This window comes from Dendrobates tinctorius, unplaced genomic scaffold (assembly GCF_039654945.1).
Source record: "Dendrobates tinctorius isolate UK_male_01 unplaced genomic scaffold, ASM3965494v1 ptg000140l, whole genome shotgun sequence".
Classification (NCBI taxonomy): Eukaryota; Metazoa; Chordata; class Amphibia; order Anura; family Dendrobatidae; genus Dendrobates; species Dendrobates tinctorius.
In genome coordinates this window covers 9,463,924-9,483,202 of record NW_027361808.1, presented here as the reverse complement: position 1 = coordinate 9,483,202, position 19,279 = coordinate 9,463,924, and the positions used below count along the sequence as shown (strand labels likewise).

The 19,279-nt window shown below is 45.5% G+C and overlaps 1 protein-coding gene across 1 annotated transcript in view; it reads right to left on the bottom strand.

Moving 5' to 3' along the window:
- Positions 1-19,279, bottom strand: part of LOC141049002 (kinesin-like protein KIF28) — a 327,138-nt gene that overhangs the window by 131,802 nt on the left and 176,057 nt on the right. The window contains exons 8-13 of the mRNA XM_073545091.1: positions 8,717-8,784; positions 8,490-8,632; positions 8,222-8,343; positions 7,345-7,435; positions 545-599; positions 333-456 (exon numbers count right to left, since the gene is read on the bottom strand). Coding sequence (XP_073401192.1) covers positions 333-456; positions 545-599; positions 7,345-7,435; positions 8,222-8,343; positions 8,490-8,632; positions 8,717-8,784 — 603 coding nt within the window. The remainder of the gene's footprint in view (positions 1-332; positions 457-544; positions 600-7,344; positions 7,436-8,221; positions 8,344-8,489; positions 8,633-8,716; positions 8,785-19,279) is intronic.

The following is a 19,279-nucleotide window of genomic DNA, read 5'->3' as shown; positions in this document are numbered from 1 at the left end:
TAATCCCATGAACTAAGCAGATCATGGCAGAAGCATCTAACAATGTTTCTAAGATGTAATGTTTCTCCTTCTGGAGAGAGCCAAGTAAGTGTAAAGAGAACTAGAAGCTATGCAATGGATCCTTCGGTAATTTAAATATGCAAGGTGGCACTAGTGTTCCTGTCCTATTTCTCTCTGAAGAGTCTATTTGCATATTTAAATTTCCAGAGGAGCACTACATGGCCTATATGTCTCCTTATCCTTTCCACTAGGAGAAATGTTACTGCTTAGCCCTCATGGTATTTTAGGTACAGAAAAACAGACTCAGACACAGGGTCACAGATAACACTTACCAGGTGTTTTAGTTTAGTGTTCATAAAAATGGCCACCCCATTTATAACTACTTTAGCCTTGCCATATGGCTTTACCAGCACCTTCTTTTCAATGTTGACAAAAGTAGCATGTTTTGGTAAAATTCTGTGAAAAACATAATATTGCCTGAAAATATGTAAAGGTAAAAAATGTACTCAATAAACTTCGTAAACATGGAGTTTCCATCACATACCCTAGACCTCTCAAAGTTACTTCATTAGAAGCTGCCTGGCCAACATCAGATGTTCCTGAAACAGAAAAATCTTATACTGTGACCATCAATATGTTATGATGTCTAATGTTCAGCTCTATAATAAGTCTTACCTCACTTGCATGTTAAATTGTCTTTTGTTCCAGCTCTGGTGGTTCCTGCAGATCTTACAGCTGGTCACGTGCTGTGTATGATTCACTTGAGAGAAAAAGAAAAAGGTAGCACTCACCATCCCTTTAAAAAGTCCTTTATGGTATGTCCTTAAAACATGACAGCGAGAGAATGGAGTGGACACTTGATGGACGACTGCCGTTTCGCGTCTCCTGCACTTCAACAGGTTCTGTGCTTAGAGAAAAGTGACGGGGATCTTGCTTAAAACGTGGAACTACCCACCTGATGATATCAGTGTGACAAGAATACAAGTCCTCTTACCCACACCTGTCCGGACAGCAAACACAAACAATTTTGGAAAGTTTTCCCAATATAGTAAAAGTCACAGAGACAAAAAACAATATACACCACATAGCAAGTTCTGGAAAGAAAAGAAATCTTGGACTCAGTGAGTAATGTCACCTATCTGTAATGTTTTATGGGTGAGATGGAACCGACAGAAATTGCAATGACCACATTTAAAATTACCATTTGGTTTCAGACTACTCAGCCAATTGTCAGATTCTGTTTTTAATCAATTATGCATCAATGCATCTTTAAAATTAATGCTCCTTCTACTTGAAGGAGTTTAAATGCTGCCACCTCTCAAATGTCGCCATCCTTTTCTAAAATATGCCAGTTTTTATTTATAGCTGACCGGATTTGCCTATCCATTGGCCCAAATTTGAAGCTGAATATAAATCTTTTCCCCTTGTTGTTTCTGTGTTTATGATTTCATCTTAATAGATTTATTTAATTGAAAGTGCTTACTCTGTCCAAGGCATCATTCAAAAGTGATTCCGGATAGCCCCTTTGTCAGGGAAATATGAATTATTTCCTATTGTCCTAGGTACCCATACAGAGCTTCATGCTGCCCCACCCCCTTTTGGTTTGTGTATTGTAACACATGCAGCCACATGGCTGCAACCCTCCTTTCTTTTTCCCTGTGTGAAATGCTGCTCCACCCCTCTCTCTCCTTTGGAATGTCCACTCACCCCTCCCTTCAGGTAAATGATCTCTGTGTAATGTGAGACCATGATCTGCCAGCTCTAGCAAGGAGTAAACTGTCCCTCCAGAATTCCTTTGTCTATCAGGCTTAATATTCCAGGTCGAATTTCATAACACATGATAATCCTATGGACAGGGACAGTAGATTTCTAAGACCAGGGTAATTGGGCCAACGCATGGCAACATTTTGAGGCCTTTAGTGCCTTCAGAAACCTGGGAAATGAGTTTCTGCCCCCAGTAACACGCAGACATGCCATATTTGGTCTCAAAAGAATGGTAACTTTGCAGGGGAAATTATAATGCGCATATCATCGCCCTGTTAGCTTTCTAGCCAAAGATATGGAAGATATGAGTTTTTAATAATTTTCCAAAAGGGGCGTATGTACTTGAACACAGCCCACTGGTGAGGTCAGCAAGGGAGGAGTCCCTAGGTTTGTGGGCAAAGCATAAAACTGAAAAGCACATTTGGGGAGGTGTCAGATGCCGGAGAGTCTGCTAGACAACAGGCTGTGCTGCTGATCCATTGCTTTAGGACAGTTCTCCTCTCCTTTATTGACATGTCATTCCTGTGACTGAGATAGAGTAAGCTTCATATTTTAATCCCTTTTATTTTTAACTGTGTACATATTGTATTGTGTCTCCTTTTGTAATATCTTTTGTATTTTTGTAAAAACTGCCGATATTTTCTGGAGTAAACTTATAAAATTTACTAGTTTCATTCTTTTTGCTCTATGATTGAACCGACACGTACTCCGCACAAAATCCCGCTATCTTGTGTTGGTTCCTGACCTGATATAGGATTTGGTATTAAACGAGAAACTGATGGCAGCGTAGCATCCTGGTGTTATTGGGGAACCCTGGCAGTGACGGATCAGATGTTTAGGTGTATAATCCCGACCTGGGACTTGTGATACGCATACTGCCCTCACTGCAGAGTGCCGGATAGCCAGTACATGACCAGGCAGCCTTTCCGGTGACTACTTATCCTAGGTGCAGTTTCCTGACTGACCTGAGGGTAAGGGGGGAGCCAGAGAGCTGCAAGGTCCTAACTGGAACTAAGACAAAAGTCGGGTTATCCTGACACCCTTTGAATAAACCTATTTTTCATATCTCCCGCCTGTTTTGAAAAGCGACTATGATTAGTATTAATTCTCCTCAACCTTAAAAATTGACTGAAAGGGAGGGCTTTTTATGTGCATGATGAGCACTATTGTGGTGTAATAGGGAGTTAGAGGAGGAGGGTTTTCTATGCACTTCTGCTCTCAAACAACCTTTAAAAATCTCAATCTCCACATCTAAAAAGGCTAATTTTGAACCCCAAAAACTGATGTAAATTTCACTTTTGAATGATGCATTGGATAACGCAAGCACTTTCTCCCAAATAGATCTATTAAAAGGTGCCATCTCACCCATAAAACATTACAGATAGGTGACATAACTCACCGGGTACAAGATTTCATTTCTTACCAGATCTTGCTATGTAGTGTATATTGTTTTTCTTCTCTGTGGCTTTTACTATATCGGGAAAACGATCCGACTGCTGTTCATCCGGGAGCATTTCAGGTCTATTTTAACAGGTAAACGTTCGAGGAGACTCATTCAGCATATCCATCAGATGCATACAGGTAATTCTGAGGTATTGCGCTTTGCCGGACTAGAAAGAGTTAAGTTGTCAGCTCAGTGAGAGAATCTCCAAAAGCTTTTACTTGAAAGAGAGGCCAGGTGGATCCTGCACACATGGACGCAGGGTCCTACTGATTTCAGTGATCAGTTCGACATGGCAGTGCTTTTATAATGTCTGCTGAATATTTGTTTTTAACAGAGGTATTATTTTCTAAAAAAATTGTTTATTGTGTTTGCGGTCCGGGTAGGTGTGGGTGGGAGCACGTGTATTCTTTGTCACACTGACATCATCAGGTGGGTTGTTCCACATTTTAAGCAAGATCCCCTCACTTCCCCTAAGCACAGGATCCATTGAAGTGCAGGAGGCGCAAAATGGCAGTTGTCCATCAAGCGTCCACTCCATTCTCCCACTGTCATGTTTTAAGGACATACAATAAAGAACTTCTTAAAGGGATGGTGAGCGCTACCTCTTCTCTTTCTCTTTTTTCCTCAGGACATTTGACAACTGAATGTTTATCTGATGAAGGATTCAAATCCGATACTGTGTGTGTGCTGTACTTGGAATGGCGGGCCTTAAAGGTACATACCCCCTTATTGCTCTTGGGCTATACTATACTACCGTATATTGCATTTAAGGATATACATACTACCCTTCCTCCCTTCCCCCTTATTTTACTTTTTTCATTGCACTTTAAACTTTTAATTCTTTCACACATTTTTCTGTGCTTACACCATTATGCATTACACCAATATGTGTTACACTCCTACACAAAGTATTATTATTAATATTATTATTATATACACTTTTGGCACAAGCGTTTTACATACCCTTGTATATTACTTATTTTTTAGTGCTTTTGTATCCCTTTTTAAAATGTTTTAAATGTGAAGTGTCCTTTGACCATATAATGGGGGTTATGCATATTTAGGGAACATATATATGTGTATCTTTTGACATTAGATACCTGTTTACTTTTGAGATATATATATATATATTTGTTCCTATGTAATTTTACTACTATATATTTTGGTCCGCTGTCTTTTTACTCCTTTTATTATTATATATTTCATATACCGTATATACTCGTGTATAAGCCGACCCGTGTATAAGCCGACCCCCCTAATTTTGCCACAAAAAACTGGAAAAACTTATTGACTCGCATATAAGCTTAGGGTGGAAAATGCAGCAGCTACTGGTAAATTTCAAAGATAAAAATAGATACCAATAAAAGTAAAATTAATTGAGACATCAGTAGGGTAAATGTTTCTGAATATCCATATTGAATCAGGAGCCCCATATAATGCTCCATACAGTTCATGATGGGCCCCATAAGATGCTCCATACAAAATACACCCCATGTAATGCTGCACAAAGGTTAATAATGGCCCCATGAGATGCTCCATAGAATAATATGCCCCATATAATGCTCGATAAAGGTTATGACCCCATAAGATGCTCCATAGATTATGCCCATAAGATACTCTATAGATTATTCCCCCATAAAATGCTCCATAGATTATGCCCCATATGCTGCCCCATAGGATATGCCCCCATATGCTGCTCCATAGGATACGCCCCCATATTCTGCTCCATAGGATATGCCCCCATATGCTGCCCCATAGAATATGCCCCCATATGCTGCTCCATAGGATATGCCCCCATATGCTGCTCCATAGACTATGCCCCCATATGCTGCTCCATAGATTATGCCCCCATATGCTGCTCCATAGATTATGCCCCAATAAGATGCTCCATAGATTATTCCCCCATAAAATGCTCCATAGATTATGCCCCATAAGATACTCTATAGATTATTCCCCATAAAATGCTCCGTAGATTATGCCCCATATGCTGCCCCATAGGATATGCCCCCATATGCTGCTCCATAGGATATGCCCCCATATTCTGCTCCATAGAATATGCCCCCATATTCTGCTCCATAGAATATGCCCCCATATGCTGCTCCATAGAATATGCCCCCATATGCTGCTCCATAGATTATGCCCCCATATGCTGCTCCATAGGATATGCCCCCATATGCTGCCCCCATAAAATGCTCCATATATTATGCCCCCATAAGCTGCTGCAAAAAAAAAAAAATTGCCATACTCACCTTTCCTGCTCAGGACCTCACCTGTCTGGGGGCCATCGCTGCTCACCGCTGTTTGCCATGTCATCTGTCAGTGACGTTCAGGCAGCAGAGGGCGCAGCGTGCACTAACCACGTCACCACGCCCACTGCTGCCTGAACCGTCACAGACAGAGGATGCAGCAGACAGCGGTGAGCAGCGATGGACACCCCAGACAGGTGAATATCGCTATACTTACCTCCCCTGGCGTGGTCTCTGCAGCGGCAGCCTCGCTTCTCCACGGTCTCCCTTCCTGCCTTCAGCGGTCATGTGGTACCGCTCATTACACTCATGAATATGTGCATATTCATGAGTTTAATGAGCGGTACAATGTGACCGCTGAAGGCAGGAAGGGAGACCGTGGAGAAGCAGGGGGGCTGCAGAGACCGCTCCAGAGGAGGCAAGTATGATCTCTGACACCTCCGCTCCCCTTCCCTCGCCGACCCCCAGGTATATGACTCGTGTATAAGCCGAGAGTGGGACTTTTAGCCCCAAAAAATGGGCTGAAAATCTTGGCTTATACACGAGTATATACGGTAATCATTTTCGATATTATTGGTTTTATATTCCAAGTACGAGCACATTTTTTGCCATAGTGGTACCATTTACCACTTCTGTTTAATAAAGGTAATTTTATTTATATAATCACGCTGTATTTGTACATTCTTTTTTAGACCTTAAGTTGGGGTTGCTCTTTTTTGGTATCTCTTCTCTTTTTTCTCAGGACATTTGTCAATTGAATGTTTTTCTGGTGAGCACCCAAGATCCCATTAGACCGGGGATGTTACCCTGTTCTATAAAGCAAGTTTGGTGGCAGCCGGAGTGATTTTTGGTGCAGTTTTTTTGCTCTTGGTATATTGTATATAATTCACATGACTACAGCAGCCAATCAATGGCTTTAGCTGTCACTGGCTACTGCCTGGTATTGTGAATGATGTATGGCATGTGACGTGAGCAGATTCAGGACAAGGAGGGGCCACTGGATTTTATTGGGCCATTATGTTATGTCAGGCAAAATGTATAAAATCTTAAAAAACTCCTTTAATGTATTGATAAACCTTACACAAATATAGTCTAATCTGAGTCTATTGTAGTGTTACCCACAATAGATGATATACAAATGGCAGCCATTACAGCATCCATGTATTGCTCTTCTACTGTATAGTAACCTCAATGTTCTTTAAAGCCTTTGCAACCAATGTTTTTAATATCTCAATGCATCTAATGTGAAAAATGAAGTAGTTGAACAATAAGTTTGAGAAAAAAAATTGCCTACTGTTTAGTTTATACAGCTCCTGTGCAAATCTCTGCCTCTCCATGGTAACAGACACCAAAAAGTTTTCGGTGTATGGTGTAATCTGTACCGCCAGTCTTACTTTCTTCGTCAGGTCCTAATTCTTGATAGAGTTATCTGAATGTATGTTTGCATAATATTGAGAACTGATGGACTGTGACTTGACTGCAAATAAGTTTTTACATGATTTGTTTCTTGGCAGTTGCAATTGAGCAGTATACCCAAAAGAAATAGAAACATTCCAAAATAAAAATAGGAATTTTTATAGGTGAAGACCTTTCGTAAAGCTGACTAATTTTTAATTTTTGATGGATTACAGCAAAAAACAATAAATAAATAAATTTGGTTAAGCAGGTGTTAAATTCACATACAGCAGATTTGTTGCAGAAATGTCTGCAACTTATCTATAAATCTGATAGGGAGGTACAGAAGCTAAAAAACACTACGACATTCACATCTTTGGTTGCACATTTTCAGTCAATGAAATTTCTGCAATATCCACCACGCTTCATGCAAATATAGATTACTGAGACAATAAGGGACATGAAATGTATCCTACATTGATAGACCTACTATACCTTCTTGTATAAAGAGCTTGAGAACTCCAGATAGTTGTGGGTCTTCGTTAATATTTAGAAGATAAGGAAATGACTGCATCATGCGCCTCTCCTAGAAACAAATATACTTGAGCTAAATTCACAAATATTTTGATACCGATGGCAATTGTTGCAATGACTGAACACCCAGAAGTTGACTACAAGGTGTCATATGGCCAGGATCATCAATAGTGATGAGCGAACGTGTCTGGATAACGTGTTATCCTAGCACGCTCGGGTGTTATCCGAGTGTCTAGGGAGTGCTTGGATAACATGTATAAGTCTCTGAAGCTGAATGTTTTGATGTTAGACAGCCACATCACATGTGGGGGTTGCCTAATAAATAGTCAATGTCCGCCCGTGGTGAGGCTGTCTAACAGCCGAGGATCATGCAGCCGCAGAGACTCGAACATAATATACGAGCATGACCAATATACTCGGCTAACACCCGAGCATGCACGGATAACACGTTATTCAAGCATGTTCGATCATCACTAATCCTGAACTATTGACTAAAAACCAAGTAGAATATAAGAATTTCCATGCCATGGCACTACAGAGAGAAGAAAGTATCAGCACTTGTTGAAATCAGTGTATTGTCCGGTAGTATGCATGATAGTAGTATTTCAGCATGGTTCTCAGATAGATAGCTTTCAACCAACATCTGTCAGCCTGATTTACCTAGTCACTTTTCACTGTGCATGTTTTATCAAAGTTTACTTGTGCATATGAAACACCCAAACTAAAACGAGGCATCTGTTAACAAACAATAGGGCAGAGTGAGAGTTATTGCTGTTGTCACCTGCTCTTGTTCCAGCCCAATTTGTAGCAGTAAATGAGTTCTTTCATGATGTATCACCTGTGTTATTGCAGCAAACTGTTGCTCCCATTCTTTTCTGGCCTCTTGTAGCTGATTCTCCCACGCAGATTGCATGGCTTGAATCCGAAGTTCATTTTCAGCAAACAATCGACGAAGTTCTTCTTGGATTCACAAACAGCACAAAAGCACAATAATTACATCAGGTTTCCAGAGGTCTTATCATTCAGAAAACATTACATTAAAAGGCTAAACTGCATTACAGAAACCACACTTGACAGAGAACTGATGTCACAGATTTGCATCTTACTTGTTTCTTGCTCCACATTCTTCCCTGAGCTCCCCAGTCCTGCCAGTCGGGATAATAATTTATTGTTTTCTGCTTTCAGCTCCTTAAGAAGGCGCTCTGTGGGACTTGCATTAATAACAGCTCTATTCTTAATTTTCTTTGCCCTAATGGAAGTAAATAACATTAACTTTGATATATTGTAAAGGGATGATCATATTTTCAGACCCTGTATCAAAACTAAGAAATACCTTTCAGCATATCTGAGTGTAGACAAAGTCTCTTCATAACATATATCAGCTGGACTCAGTGCAGCAACCTGTACAGGAGAAATATATGTGATACAAGGCCCAGTGCTACAAAACTCATTCATGTTCAGAATATCTAAAAGTCTCCTTAGATTGGTGTTATTGGATTGTCAAGCACTTTTGCAATTTACTGCTTATTAAAATTTGCAGTCGTTCCTGAGATATTAACACATTTTTCTTGTGTACAGCTCGTTGCCTTGGAGACCGACCACTCATGCTGTCTTGCAGTGATCATATTCTGCTGTCTAGCAACAATGGTCAGTCAAAAAGGTAAGCAGCTGAAAAGAAAAGTTTCATATCTCAAGAACAGCTGAAATTTATAAGAATCAGTAAATTGAAAAAAATCAAATTGTATTTACAGCACTACCCAACAATGACCATTTATGAAAATCGGAATAACCATTTAATAATGTAACCCTGTGGGGAGAGACTGGTGTATCGAGACTTAGGGTCCCGTTTCACTTAGCGACGCACCAGCGATCCCGACAATGATACGACCTGGTAAGGATCGCTAGTGCGTCGCTAAATGGTCGTTAGTACGCTGCCAAACAGGCAGATCTCTTCAGCGATGCAGCAACGATCCGGCGATCTATATAACAACCTCGGCGGTCATTGGTACCTTGTCACACAGCAGCGATTCTGACGATTCCCACCTGCGTCTCTGAGTTCTGCGTCGCCAACGAGGTCGCTCGTCGGCGTCAAACACAGCGATGCATGCTGGCCAGCGGGACGCTAACAATGACAAAATGGCCCAGGACATTCGAGCACGATCAGCGATATCCAGCAGGGGTGGGCCGGTCGCTGCTGCGTGTCACACAAAACAAGATCGCTGGCGAGATCGCTGTTGCGTCACAAAATCGGTGACGCTTCAGCGATCTCGCTATGTGAGACGGGGGCTTTAGTTTGATAGGAGCAGGCAGTATCTCTCAGTAAGAAATATTAGCCCTTGATTAGTGTGACGACTCCTGGAGTGGACCCTCTGGGTCGTGACACCAACCCTCCCAGGGCGAGCTGACCTAGTGAAGACCACCCCCTATACAGGGAGTGTCAGGGGCAAGCCCCAGGGGGTGAGGCACCACGACTGCTGGCACCAGGCAGCCGGCTCACAGGAGACATGAGTGGGTGAGTGTGTCTGCAGGAACGTGTAAAGCGTGGACACGGGAACACGTGGTATACAGAGACTTCGTTCGTCCGGGTGTGAGTGAAGCAGGATGCGTGCAAGGAGCACGTCAGAGCACTGAGTCAGGCAGCAGGTGTGCCAGGAGGTGTAACAGAGTACAGGAGCAGGGTGTGTGCCAGAGAGCACAACTGAGCATAAGACAGAGCGCAGGATTGGTAGGTGTGCCATGAGGCACAACAGAGTAAGAGACTGAGTACAGGATCAGAGCATGTGCCAGGAGGCACAACTGAGTATAAGACAGAGCACGGAATCAGAGTGTGTGCCAGGAGGCACAACTGAGGATGAGACAGAGTACAGGGTAAGAGCGTGTGCCAGGAGGCACAACCAAGTATGAGACAGAGTACAGGGTCAGAGCATGTGCCAGGAGGCACAACTGAGTAAGAGACAGAGCACAGGGTCAGAGCGTATGCCAGGAGGCACAACCAAGTACAAAGCAGAGTGCAGATTCAGAGCGTGTGCCAAGAGGCACAACAGAGTGCAAGGCAGGGGACCTGAATACATCGCACAGCCAGGCAGGGACACGGCAGACTAAGCCAGGAAGCACAACAATAATCAGGCACCTCCCATAGGGGGAGGTCATCTGATATAGCACATGACTACTACTGGTTCCGGGTCAGGACCTAGCCAGAAAGCACATGACCACTACAGGTTCCGGGTCAGGTCCTCCATTACCATAGAGAGGACCGAGCCCTATATAGCACTGACAGGAGCGCGCAAGCGCAAACGTGACATGTAGGAGGAGACCCGGGGACGAGAGCTGCGCGTGCGCACCCGACAGGACCCCCGGAGTGACCGCGGCTCCGGAAGAGATGACGTCGGGACCGAGATCCCGCCCCCAGGTGAGCACGGCGTGACAATTAGCTGCATTGCCTTGGCTACCTGGAAGAGGAGGAGCAGCAGCAGAGCATGAGACTGATTGACTAAGCAAGCTGGAGAAGAAGGAAGAAGGGGTCAGTATCAGAGAACATGAGGTGTGCCATCCATTATTGAGAGGAGGAGACAGCAGTGGTCTAGAAGGATAGCACAGTGTGTAGACTGATAGTCATGCAGTTCCATGTGAGAGGACAGTAAGCCTTATGGTTCAACACACCTGGATTTATAATAGGACCCGCTGTGATGGAGATCTTGTTGTTATGGCATTACGTGCACCAACAAACTCTTCAATCACGCCATTATCCCCAACATTGAACTTTGCTGTTTCTCATCCATTTATAGTTTAAGCAGTATTAGTTAGAAGTAGTGTTGTGCGACTTTTGGTTTTTTAGGGTCGAGTTTTGTTTCATGAAACCCGACTTTTCCAAAAGTCTGGTCGAGCAAAATCGTCCGACTATAGGGAAAAGTCGGGGTCGTCCCGAAACACGAAACCCAATGTAAGTCAATGGAGAATTAAAGTCGGCAGTGAGAGGAGGACAGGAAACACACCAACAGTTCCCATTTGAATGCCAAAAGCATAAATTCTTGTTACTGAAGCTTGTCAACCTTAATTAACTTCATAATACTAGTTACACACTGAAAAATGGGGGTTATTTGGCTACAGTTGTGGGGGGGAGTGCTGGCTCCAGGTTTTCGTGGGCCCAGGGCCAAAGAGCGCCCCTTTAACACATACCACAACTCATGATGCTCCGATACGGCAGAGAAATAGCAGTATAGTACAATGAAAAATACTTCACTTCTTACATCTCATGACTGATATCCATTTTAAATTTTCCAATACCTCCAAAAATGGACAGTATATAACTCCATACAGTATTATGGCCAGCGCTTAGTGCGCTATACAGAGTAATGAGGCCCATATATTTCTCCATATGGAATCATTATTCCCATATAATGTTTCAAACCGTATATGATGAGCTCCACATAATGCTACAGTATATGTTGGTCCCAATGGATGAAGCTCCACTGTCTTATGGGCCCAAATAATGCTCCATATATAATGGGCCCCATTTCTACTGCTCTAGTGTATAATGGGCCCTGTAAATGCTGCTCCAGTGTCTGATGTCCACCTTTGGAATGCTCCAGTGTATGGTGGGCCCCATATATCATTCACCAGAGTATAGTGCTCCCCAAAAATTGCTGTCCCAACATTGAAAACAATTACATAAGTCTCCTTGCTAGGGAATCCCTGCATCACTCTGAACTCCTTGTCGTCCCCATCTTCCATCTCACTGCACTTGGCTGTTTAGGCCCTCCCACCGGCAGAGACACTTTTGCATACTATGCGGTGCCCTGTGCCAGTGCCATCGCCCATGAGTATGCCCCCCCACCTGCTCAAGGAACCTGCACTTTCATCTGCACATTCCTCTTTGTCACCGTGTAAGGTGGTATAGTATGCGGGAAGGGGAACCTGAGTTTACTCTGGGTCAGATTCTGGCTGTGTAGAGTGCGAGGGGAATGTAGTGGTCTGGGTCAATGTACCAGCAGCATCATCCAGCAGTGGCTGGGCCTCAGTGCACTTGTGACGTCCCCAAGAGTACGGTCGCCACTGTGGCATTGCCTTCCTCCTAGGGAGTGTGTTGTCAAGCTTGGGAGCAACGAAGGATCTTTCTAGCAGTGAAACCAACACACAACACATTTCCCACTCCAGGCCAGCAGGGAGACCTCTGAACCTGACTGCTGAGGAGCTGCTCTCTGTGGTCGGGAGGAGGTAAGTTAGGGCACTCTGTGCAGGGAAGGGGAAGTGTGTGGACGTGAGAAGGGGAGCTGGAGGATGAGCAGAGTTAAGGCTCACTCCTAGCTGGAGCGCATGGTCCGGATTCCGGTCTCCGAGTTTGTAGGGACACTGACGTTCCTGCAGCAGAAACCGGGGGAAGTAGCAGCTATAAATGCTCTGTACCCAACTAAGGCTCGGAGGCCCCAGCATCGACATGTGTGAGGCAGAAGGAAAAGGCTACAGCTGTCTGCCATACAAGTAAAGTCTGAGAAACATCTGTTAGACAGGAGGCGTTTCAGTGAACCACGGTCCTGTGAGTGCTTCCCCCACAAGCGCTAGAAAGGAGACGTTCAGGAAGGTACATGTTGGCGGAGTGTTGGATGGGAGCTTTCCATTCTGGTCCCGGAGGTTGGCAGAGGTCCTGACCCAGAGGACACAGCACAGAGGCAGGCATCTGTGTAACCTGCAGACTGTGAGTAAAGCTTTGGAACTGCACGCTCTGGTGTCCTACAGTTATTCCAGCACCGCTACATCTGGGTACCAGCACCTACACCGCCTGTGCCTTTCCCCCATCACTACATCTACACTTCCCTGGGACTCCAGCTCCACCTGTGGGGAGCTTCACCATCTTTGCTGCACAACACCATCAGTCCCAGAGGATCTGCATGCAGCGTCGGCCTAACATCTATGTTGCCGAACACCACAGGTGGCGTCAAACTATCTCTATAAACTCTTTACCATTATACCACGCCATTTACATGGGCGCCCAGGGCCACCGTCCGGGTCACCGCTGCTGTGACACATCCCACTGACACCGGCCCGGTACCGAGTACCCCACAGCCCTGGGAGGGCGACCCATATGCCGACTGCTGATCGGGCGGCGTTATTCCCACGAACCTCCAAACAGCGTCCCTGAAGGCAAAGTTTTTGGTTTCCGGGGGCAGTATGATTGCAAAGCTGAACCTTAAAGGAATGTCCAAAAGGGCACCACCAGGAGTGGAGCCTGTGGCTTAATTGGACTGCACCCGGGAAACCACTACCATACAAGCTACAGAAAAGATGGACAGATTGCAAGCTTTGTCGATTCTGTGTGTGGTGTGGTATGTCCGTTTGTAGTTGTGCTAGCGATTTCTCAGCTTTATTCCGTTAACGACCGAGACTCCGGCATGGCCCCGCAGTACGCGTCAAGCTTACTAGAGGGATACGCGAGGCTGTGGCACGTGAGATCGAGCAATAACAGGTCTAGCATTCCAGTACATGTCCGGGGCTGCATGCACGCTACACTGAAAGGACCAGCTTTTGTCGCTTACAGGTGCAGATAACCTGCTGAACTCCGTTAGTGATGGGGATCTGGGATTCAGATTATTCCCTGCGAACGATGATTTCCCAGTAAGTTCAGGTCAACCGCAATTCCGGATTTAGGCCTAACCGTCATTCCTGAAAAAATTACGTGTCCAAACCACAGGTGCTGTAGCTTGCTTAACAGCTCGGCAGCTGTTCTCAGGCCCAGTATGGATTCAACAACATTGTAGAAAGTTGATAAATGGTACAGTTTCACCGGATAACACGTATATATGTAGCCTAGTTTACACATTAAAAATATATGTCTATAGATCAGGAGGCAGACTCAGATGTTCTCAGGTCCAGTATGGATTTGACCAGATTGTACAAAGTTGAGAAAGGGTACTTTATCACTGGATAGCAGGTATATATAGCATAGTTTAAACATGTAAAATCTCCGTGTTCTCAGTATGGATTACACAGCAATCTAAAAAGTGGAAAAAAGGAAATGCATTTGAGGCGTACACAACTATATACTTTTGGTGTTATTTTTAAATCTTCATATATATTTCTGTCTCAGTAATACAGTCCAGCCTTTCCGCAATAGGAAATGAGATGCATACAATTAGTGACATAAAGGCTATTGATTGCAGAAATCTAGGAATTATTATTTACGGGAAAAACTTCCGTCACAATTCTCATAGGCGATGCTGACCCTCAATTAATTTGTGTGTTGAGACAGTGAAAACATTTTTTTGTGAATAAACTCTTTCTGTATCGCACTTCCGTTGATTCCATCACTGTTACTCATCTCAATCCAATTTTTATCACAGGGAGCGATGTAAACATGGTGCTCACTGGCTATCATGATCTGTCACGTAACTTTGGAGTGCAAAAGACAGAAGCCACAGGCTGTAGGCGATTCTATTTGATTGGCATGAGAGGGCACATTTTGAAATGTGCGCCGGAATGTCACACGTTTGTGAGTAGGAAAACTGTGAAAGCTGATGATAAACCACCACTGCATGTAATTGTGAGTCGACGTCCATAAGAAATGGAAGCCACTGATCATCTGGAGCTAGAGCCCGGCCAGCAGGACAGGGCATAGCTACATCTTAACCATCATCTTTCAGTTCAATCAATTTGTAGTGGCAGTCCCAGTGAAGGATTTGACATCCCAGACTACACAGCGGAGGAGCAGGGAGAGGTAAACATTGCAAATGCTGGGGCCCTGCCCAAGCAAGGGGGGCACACTCATGGGCGTCGGTACTGGCACTGGGCCCCTCATAGTACGGCGGTGTGTCTGACGGCGGGTGTGCACCACAACTGTCAGAGACACTTGATTGCACTATGAGGTACCCTATGCCAGGGCCCGCGCCCAAGAGTCGGCCTACCCACCTGTCCAGGGCAACGGCACTTGCACGGTTTTGTGCGCTAGGTGGTGACCCCGGCCATGGGGGGGGGCCGCCCACTTAGGGAGGTTTACAAAGTGGCATATGTAGATGTGGGTCATTCAGCTGCTGCAAAAGGGGAAATAGGTCAAGTTCGCGGAATAGGAGGAGGACCAAAGCAAGCCATTTTTCTGGCAACCTATGTGTCATCAAGGGAAGGTGGGACAAAATCCTTGGAAACCCATGCATGGTTCATTTTAATGAAGGTTAGATCATCCACATTTTGGGTTGACAGACGGGTCCTTTTTTCTGTCAGGATTGATCCAGCTGCACTGAAGACTCTTTGCGATAGCACACTTGCAGCTGGGCAAGCGAGCTCCTGTAAGGCATATTGTGCCAATTCAGGCCAAGTGTCCAGTTTAGCGGCCCAATAGTCAAAGGGGAATGACCTGTGCGGGAGAACATCGATATGGGAGGAAAAGTAGTTGTTAACCATAGTTGACAACTGCTGTCTCCTGTCACTTTCCATCGATGCAGTATTACCAGTTGTGTGAGCGGTCTGTGAAAAATCAGTCCACAACATTGTCATGAAACCCCTGTCTCCAACGCCACTTCTGCTGTGTGCTCCACGAACACCTCTGCCAAGCTGCCCCCGGCCCGTACGGCTTGTGTGAGAACCATCACCGCTGCTGTGTGCTGGGAATGCCTCAACCAACCGGTTAACCAGAGTTGCTTGTTTAGTAGCCAATATTAGGTCAAGGTTCTCCTGTGGCATGATGTTTTGTAATTTGCCTTTATAGCGTGGATCCAGGATGCTGGCCAACCAGTAGTCGTCATCGTTCATCATTTTGGCAATGCGTGGGTCCCTTTTTAGGATCTGCAAGGCATAATCTGACATGTGGGCCAATGTTCCCGGTGTCAGTGATGCACTGCGAGTGCTGGGTGGAGGAGCACTTTCTGGCAAATCCACATCCCTCCAGTCACGCACAAACCCTGTACCAGACCTTGCCATGCCAACATTTTCACTTGCCCCACGAGATGCATCCTCCTCCCCTAAGTAATCATCCCCATCATCATCCTCCTCCTCCTCTTCTTCCTCCACCTCATACAGGAGAGGTCCCTGAGCAGACAATGGCTGAATGTCATCAAGGATTCCCTCCACCTCTTCCTCCTCGTCAACATTGGCTGCAGACGCCTGCTCCTTAATGTGCGTCAAAGTTTGCTTAGGATGGCGTAGTCTGCGCTTACCAGCCGTGTGCACTCCTCAAAACAGTGAAGGACTTTATAGAGGTCTTTCAGCTTCGACCACTGCACACCTGTCAACTCCATGTCTGCTTTCAAAGTGCCTGGCCGTGTATCCTCCCACAAATGCATTATGGCCTGCCTCTGCTCGCACAGCCGCTCAACCATGTGCAGGGTGGAGTTCCACCTTGTTGCAATGTCGATAATGAGGCGGTGGTTGGGAAGGTGGAGCAATCGCTGAAGCTTCTGCATACGAATGGAGTGTACAGGCGACCGGCGGATGTGCGCGCACAGTCTTCGCACCTTCTGGAGCAGGGCTGTTAACTCCGGATAATTATTGAGGAAGCACTGCACCACCAGGTTCAAGGTGTGAGCCAAGCAAGGTATGTGGCTGAGTTTTGAAAGGGCTATGGCTGCCACAAAATTACGGCCGTTATCACTAACTACCTTGCCTGCCTCAAGATGTACACTGCCCAGCCATGACTCAGTTTGTCGCTGAAAGTACTCGGCCAGCACCTCGGCGGTGTGTCTGTCGCCCAAACACATCATCTGCAACACAGCCTTCTGACGCTTTCCACTAGCTGCTCGATAGGGGGACAAATCGTGTGCAACAGTGGCAGCTGCAGATGGAGTGCTCGTACGACTGCGCTCTGTGGACGAGCTTTCGCTTCTGGAGGAGGAGGAGGAGGGTCGAACGCCTACAGCCAACTGTTTCCTATACCGAGGGCTAGGCAGCACTGTCCCACCACCGCTGTCCCCTGTGGACCCTGCATCCACCACATTAACCCAGTGCGCAGTGATGGAAACGTAACGGCCCTGGCCATGCCGACTGGACCATGCATCAGTTGTGAGGTGCACCTTTCCAGTCACTGACTGCTTGAGTGCATGGACAATGCGGTCTTTCACATGATGGTGGAGGGCTGGGATGGCTTTGCGAGAGAAGTGGCGACTGGGTAGGTCATAGCGTGGTACTGCATAGGCCATGAGTTCGCGGAAAGCTGCGCTTTCCACCAACCGAAAGGGCATCATCTCAAACGAGATTAGTTTGGCAATGTGGGCGTTCAAACCCAGTGTACGTGGATGAGAGACTGAGTACTTTCTTGACCTACTCATAGTGTCTGGGAGGGTGAGCTGGACTTGAGAGCTGCATATGGTGGAAGTAGCGGTGGACAGGGCGGACTGAGAGAGGGTTGATGATGGTGATGGAGTTGGTGTTCTTTCTGATGGCCTAGATTCAGTCTTTCGTTGATATAACAGTGGGATTCCCTGACTGCTGTGGCCTTGCAACGACACCTCAACATTTGCTGCTGTGCTAACCGGTGGGCTTACAGTGGGGGAAACAATGTAGCGTTGCTGACTACCTTCTTTGTGATCAGTTGCACATGTGGTACTTGAGGTTTGGTGTTGTGTCCACGCTTGCAAGTGCATGCTGGTTAAATGTCTAAGCATGCAACTGGTATTCAAATTTTTCAGATTTTTCCCTCGGCTAAAGGTCTTTGCGCACTTCTTACAGATAACCTTGGCCTGATCCTGAGGATTTTGTTCAAAAAAGTGCCACACTGCACTCTTCCTACTTTGGCAGACATTTTGCGGCCTAGCACGCTGTGATATTTTGACCCTCTGGACAAGCTGTCCAGCAACTCTTTTGATTTTTGGAACCTGTCTTTGGAGTGCTCCGGGCCTGCCAGATAACAGCTGTTGCGATGTCGATGTCTGCTGTGGATGCTCCTCCTCCTCATCTGAGCTATTGGAAGCTGCACCCTCTTCCCCCAATGGATGCCAATCTGGGTCAACAACTGGGTCATCCATCACCTCCTCTTCAATGTCATGTGCACCTTCCTCTGTGTCACCGTGTAAGGTGGTAAAGTGTGCAGGAAGGGGCACCTGAGTCTCATCAGGGTCAGAATCTGGCTCTGTACACTGCGAGGACAATGTAGTGCTCTGAGTGAATGTACCAGCAGAATCATCTATCAGTGGCTGTGCATCAGTGCACTCCATGTCAGATTCATCTTGGCCTGGGTAATTCACCATTTCACTTGATAATCCAGGCATGGTATGTGAAAACAGCTCCATGGAGTAATCAGTAGTATGGCCTGCGTCATCCTTCAATCTTGGTTGGGGTGAAGGACACAAGGAAAGGTGTGGTTCATGAACATGAGCCTCCAATGACGACTCAGTGCTTTTATTTTTTACAACTTCAGAAGAGGAGGCGATAGAGCTGGAGGCTGAGTCAGCAATGTAAGACAAAACTTTTTCCTGAAGCTCTGGCTTTAAAAGCGGTTTGCCAACTCCTAGAAAACTAAGCCTTCGAGGCCTTGTGGAGCCAGACGATGACGCAGGCTCAACACCTCCTGCATTCGGTCCTATTTTGCTTTTGCCACTACCATCAGATCCACCACCAACACCATCATTACCAGCTGCCAACCCCCGCCCAATTCCACGGCCTCTTCCACCAGCCTTCCTCATTTTTGGTAGAAATGTAGACAAAATCCAACAAACTATATAGTAATGTAAAACAAGGTACAAGGTGTCTATAGGATAGGGGAGATTTTGAATTTCTGCACACACTTGTGTACACTGGACACTTTTGGATTGTGTGAGGCCCACTGAATATCACAGTGCTATGTCACAGGCTCGACGTCGCAGGTGTGAAAAATGTCACTAGAGGATAACGGAGATTTTGAATCTCTGCACACACTTGTGGACACTGGACACTTTTCGATTGTGTGAGGCCCAGTGAATATCACAGCGCTATGTCACAG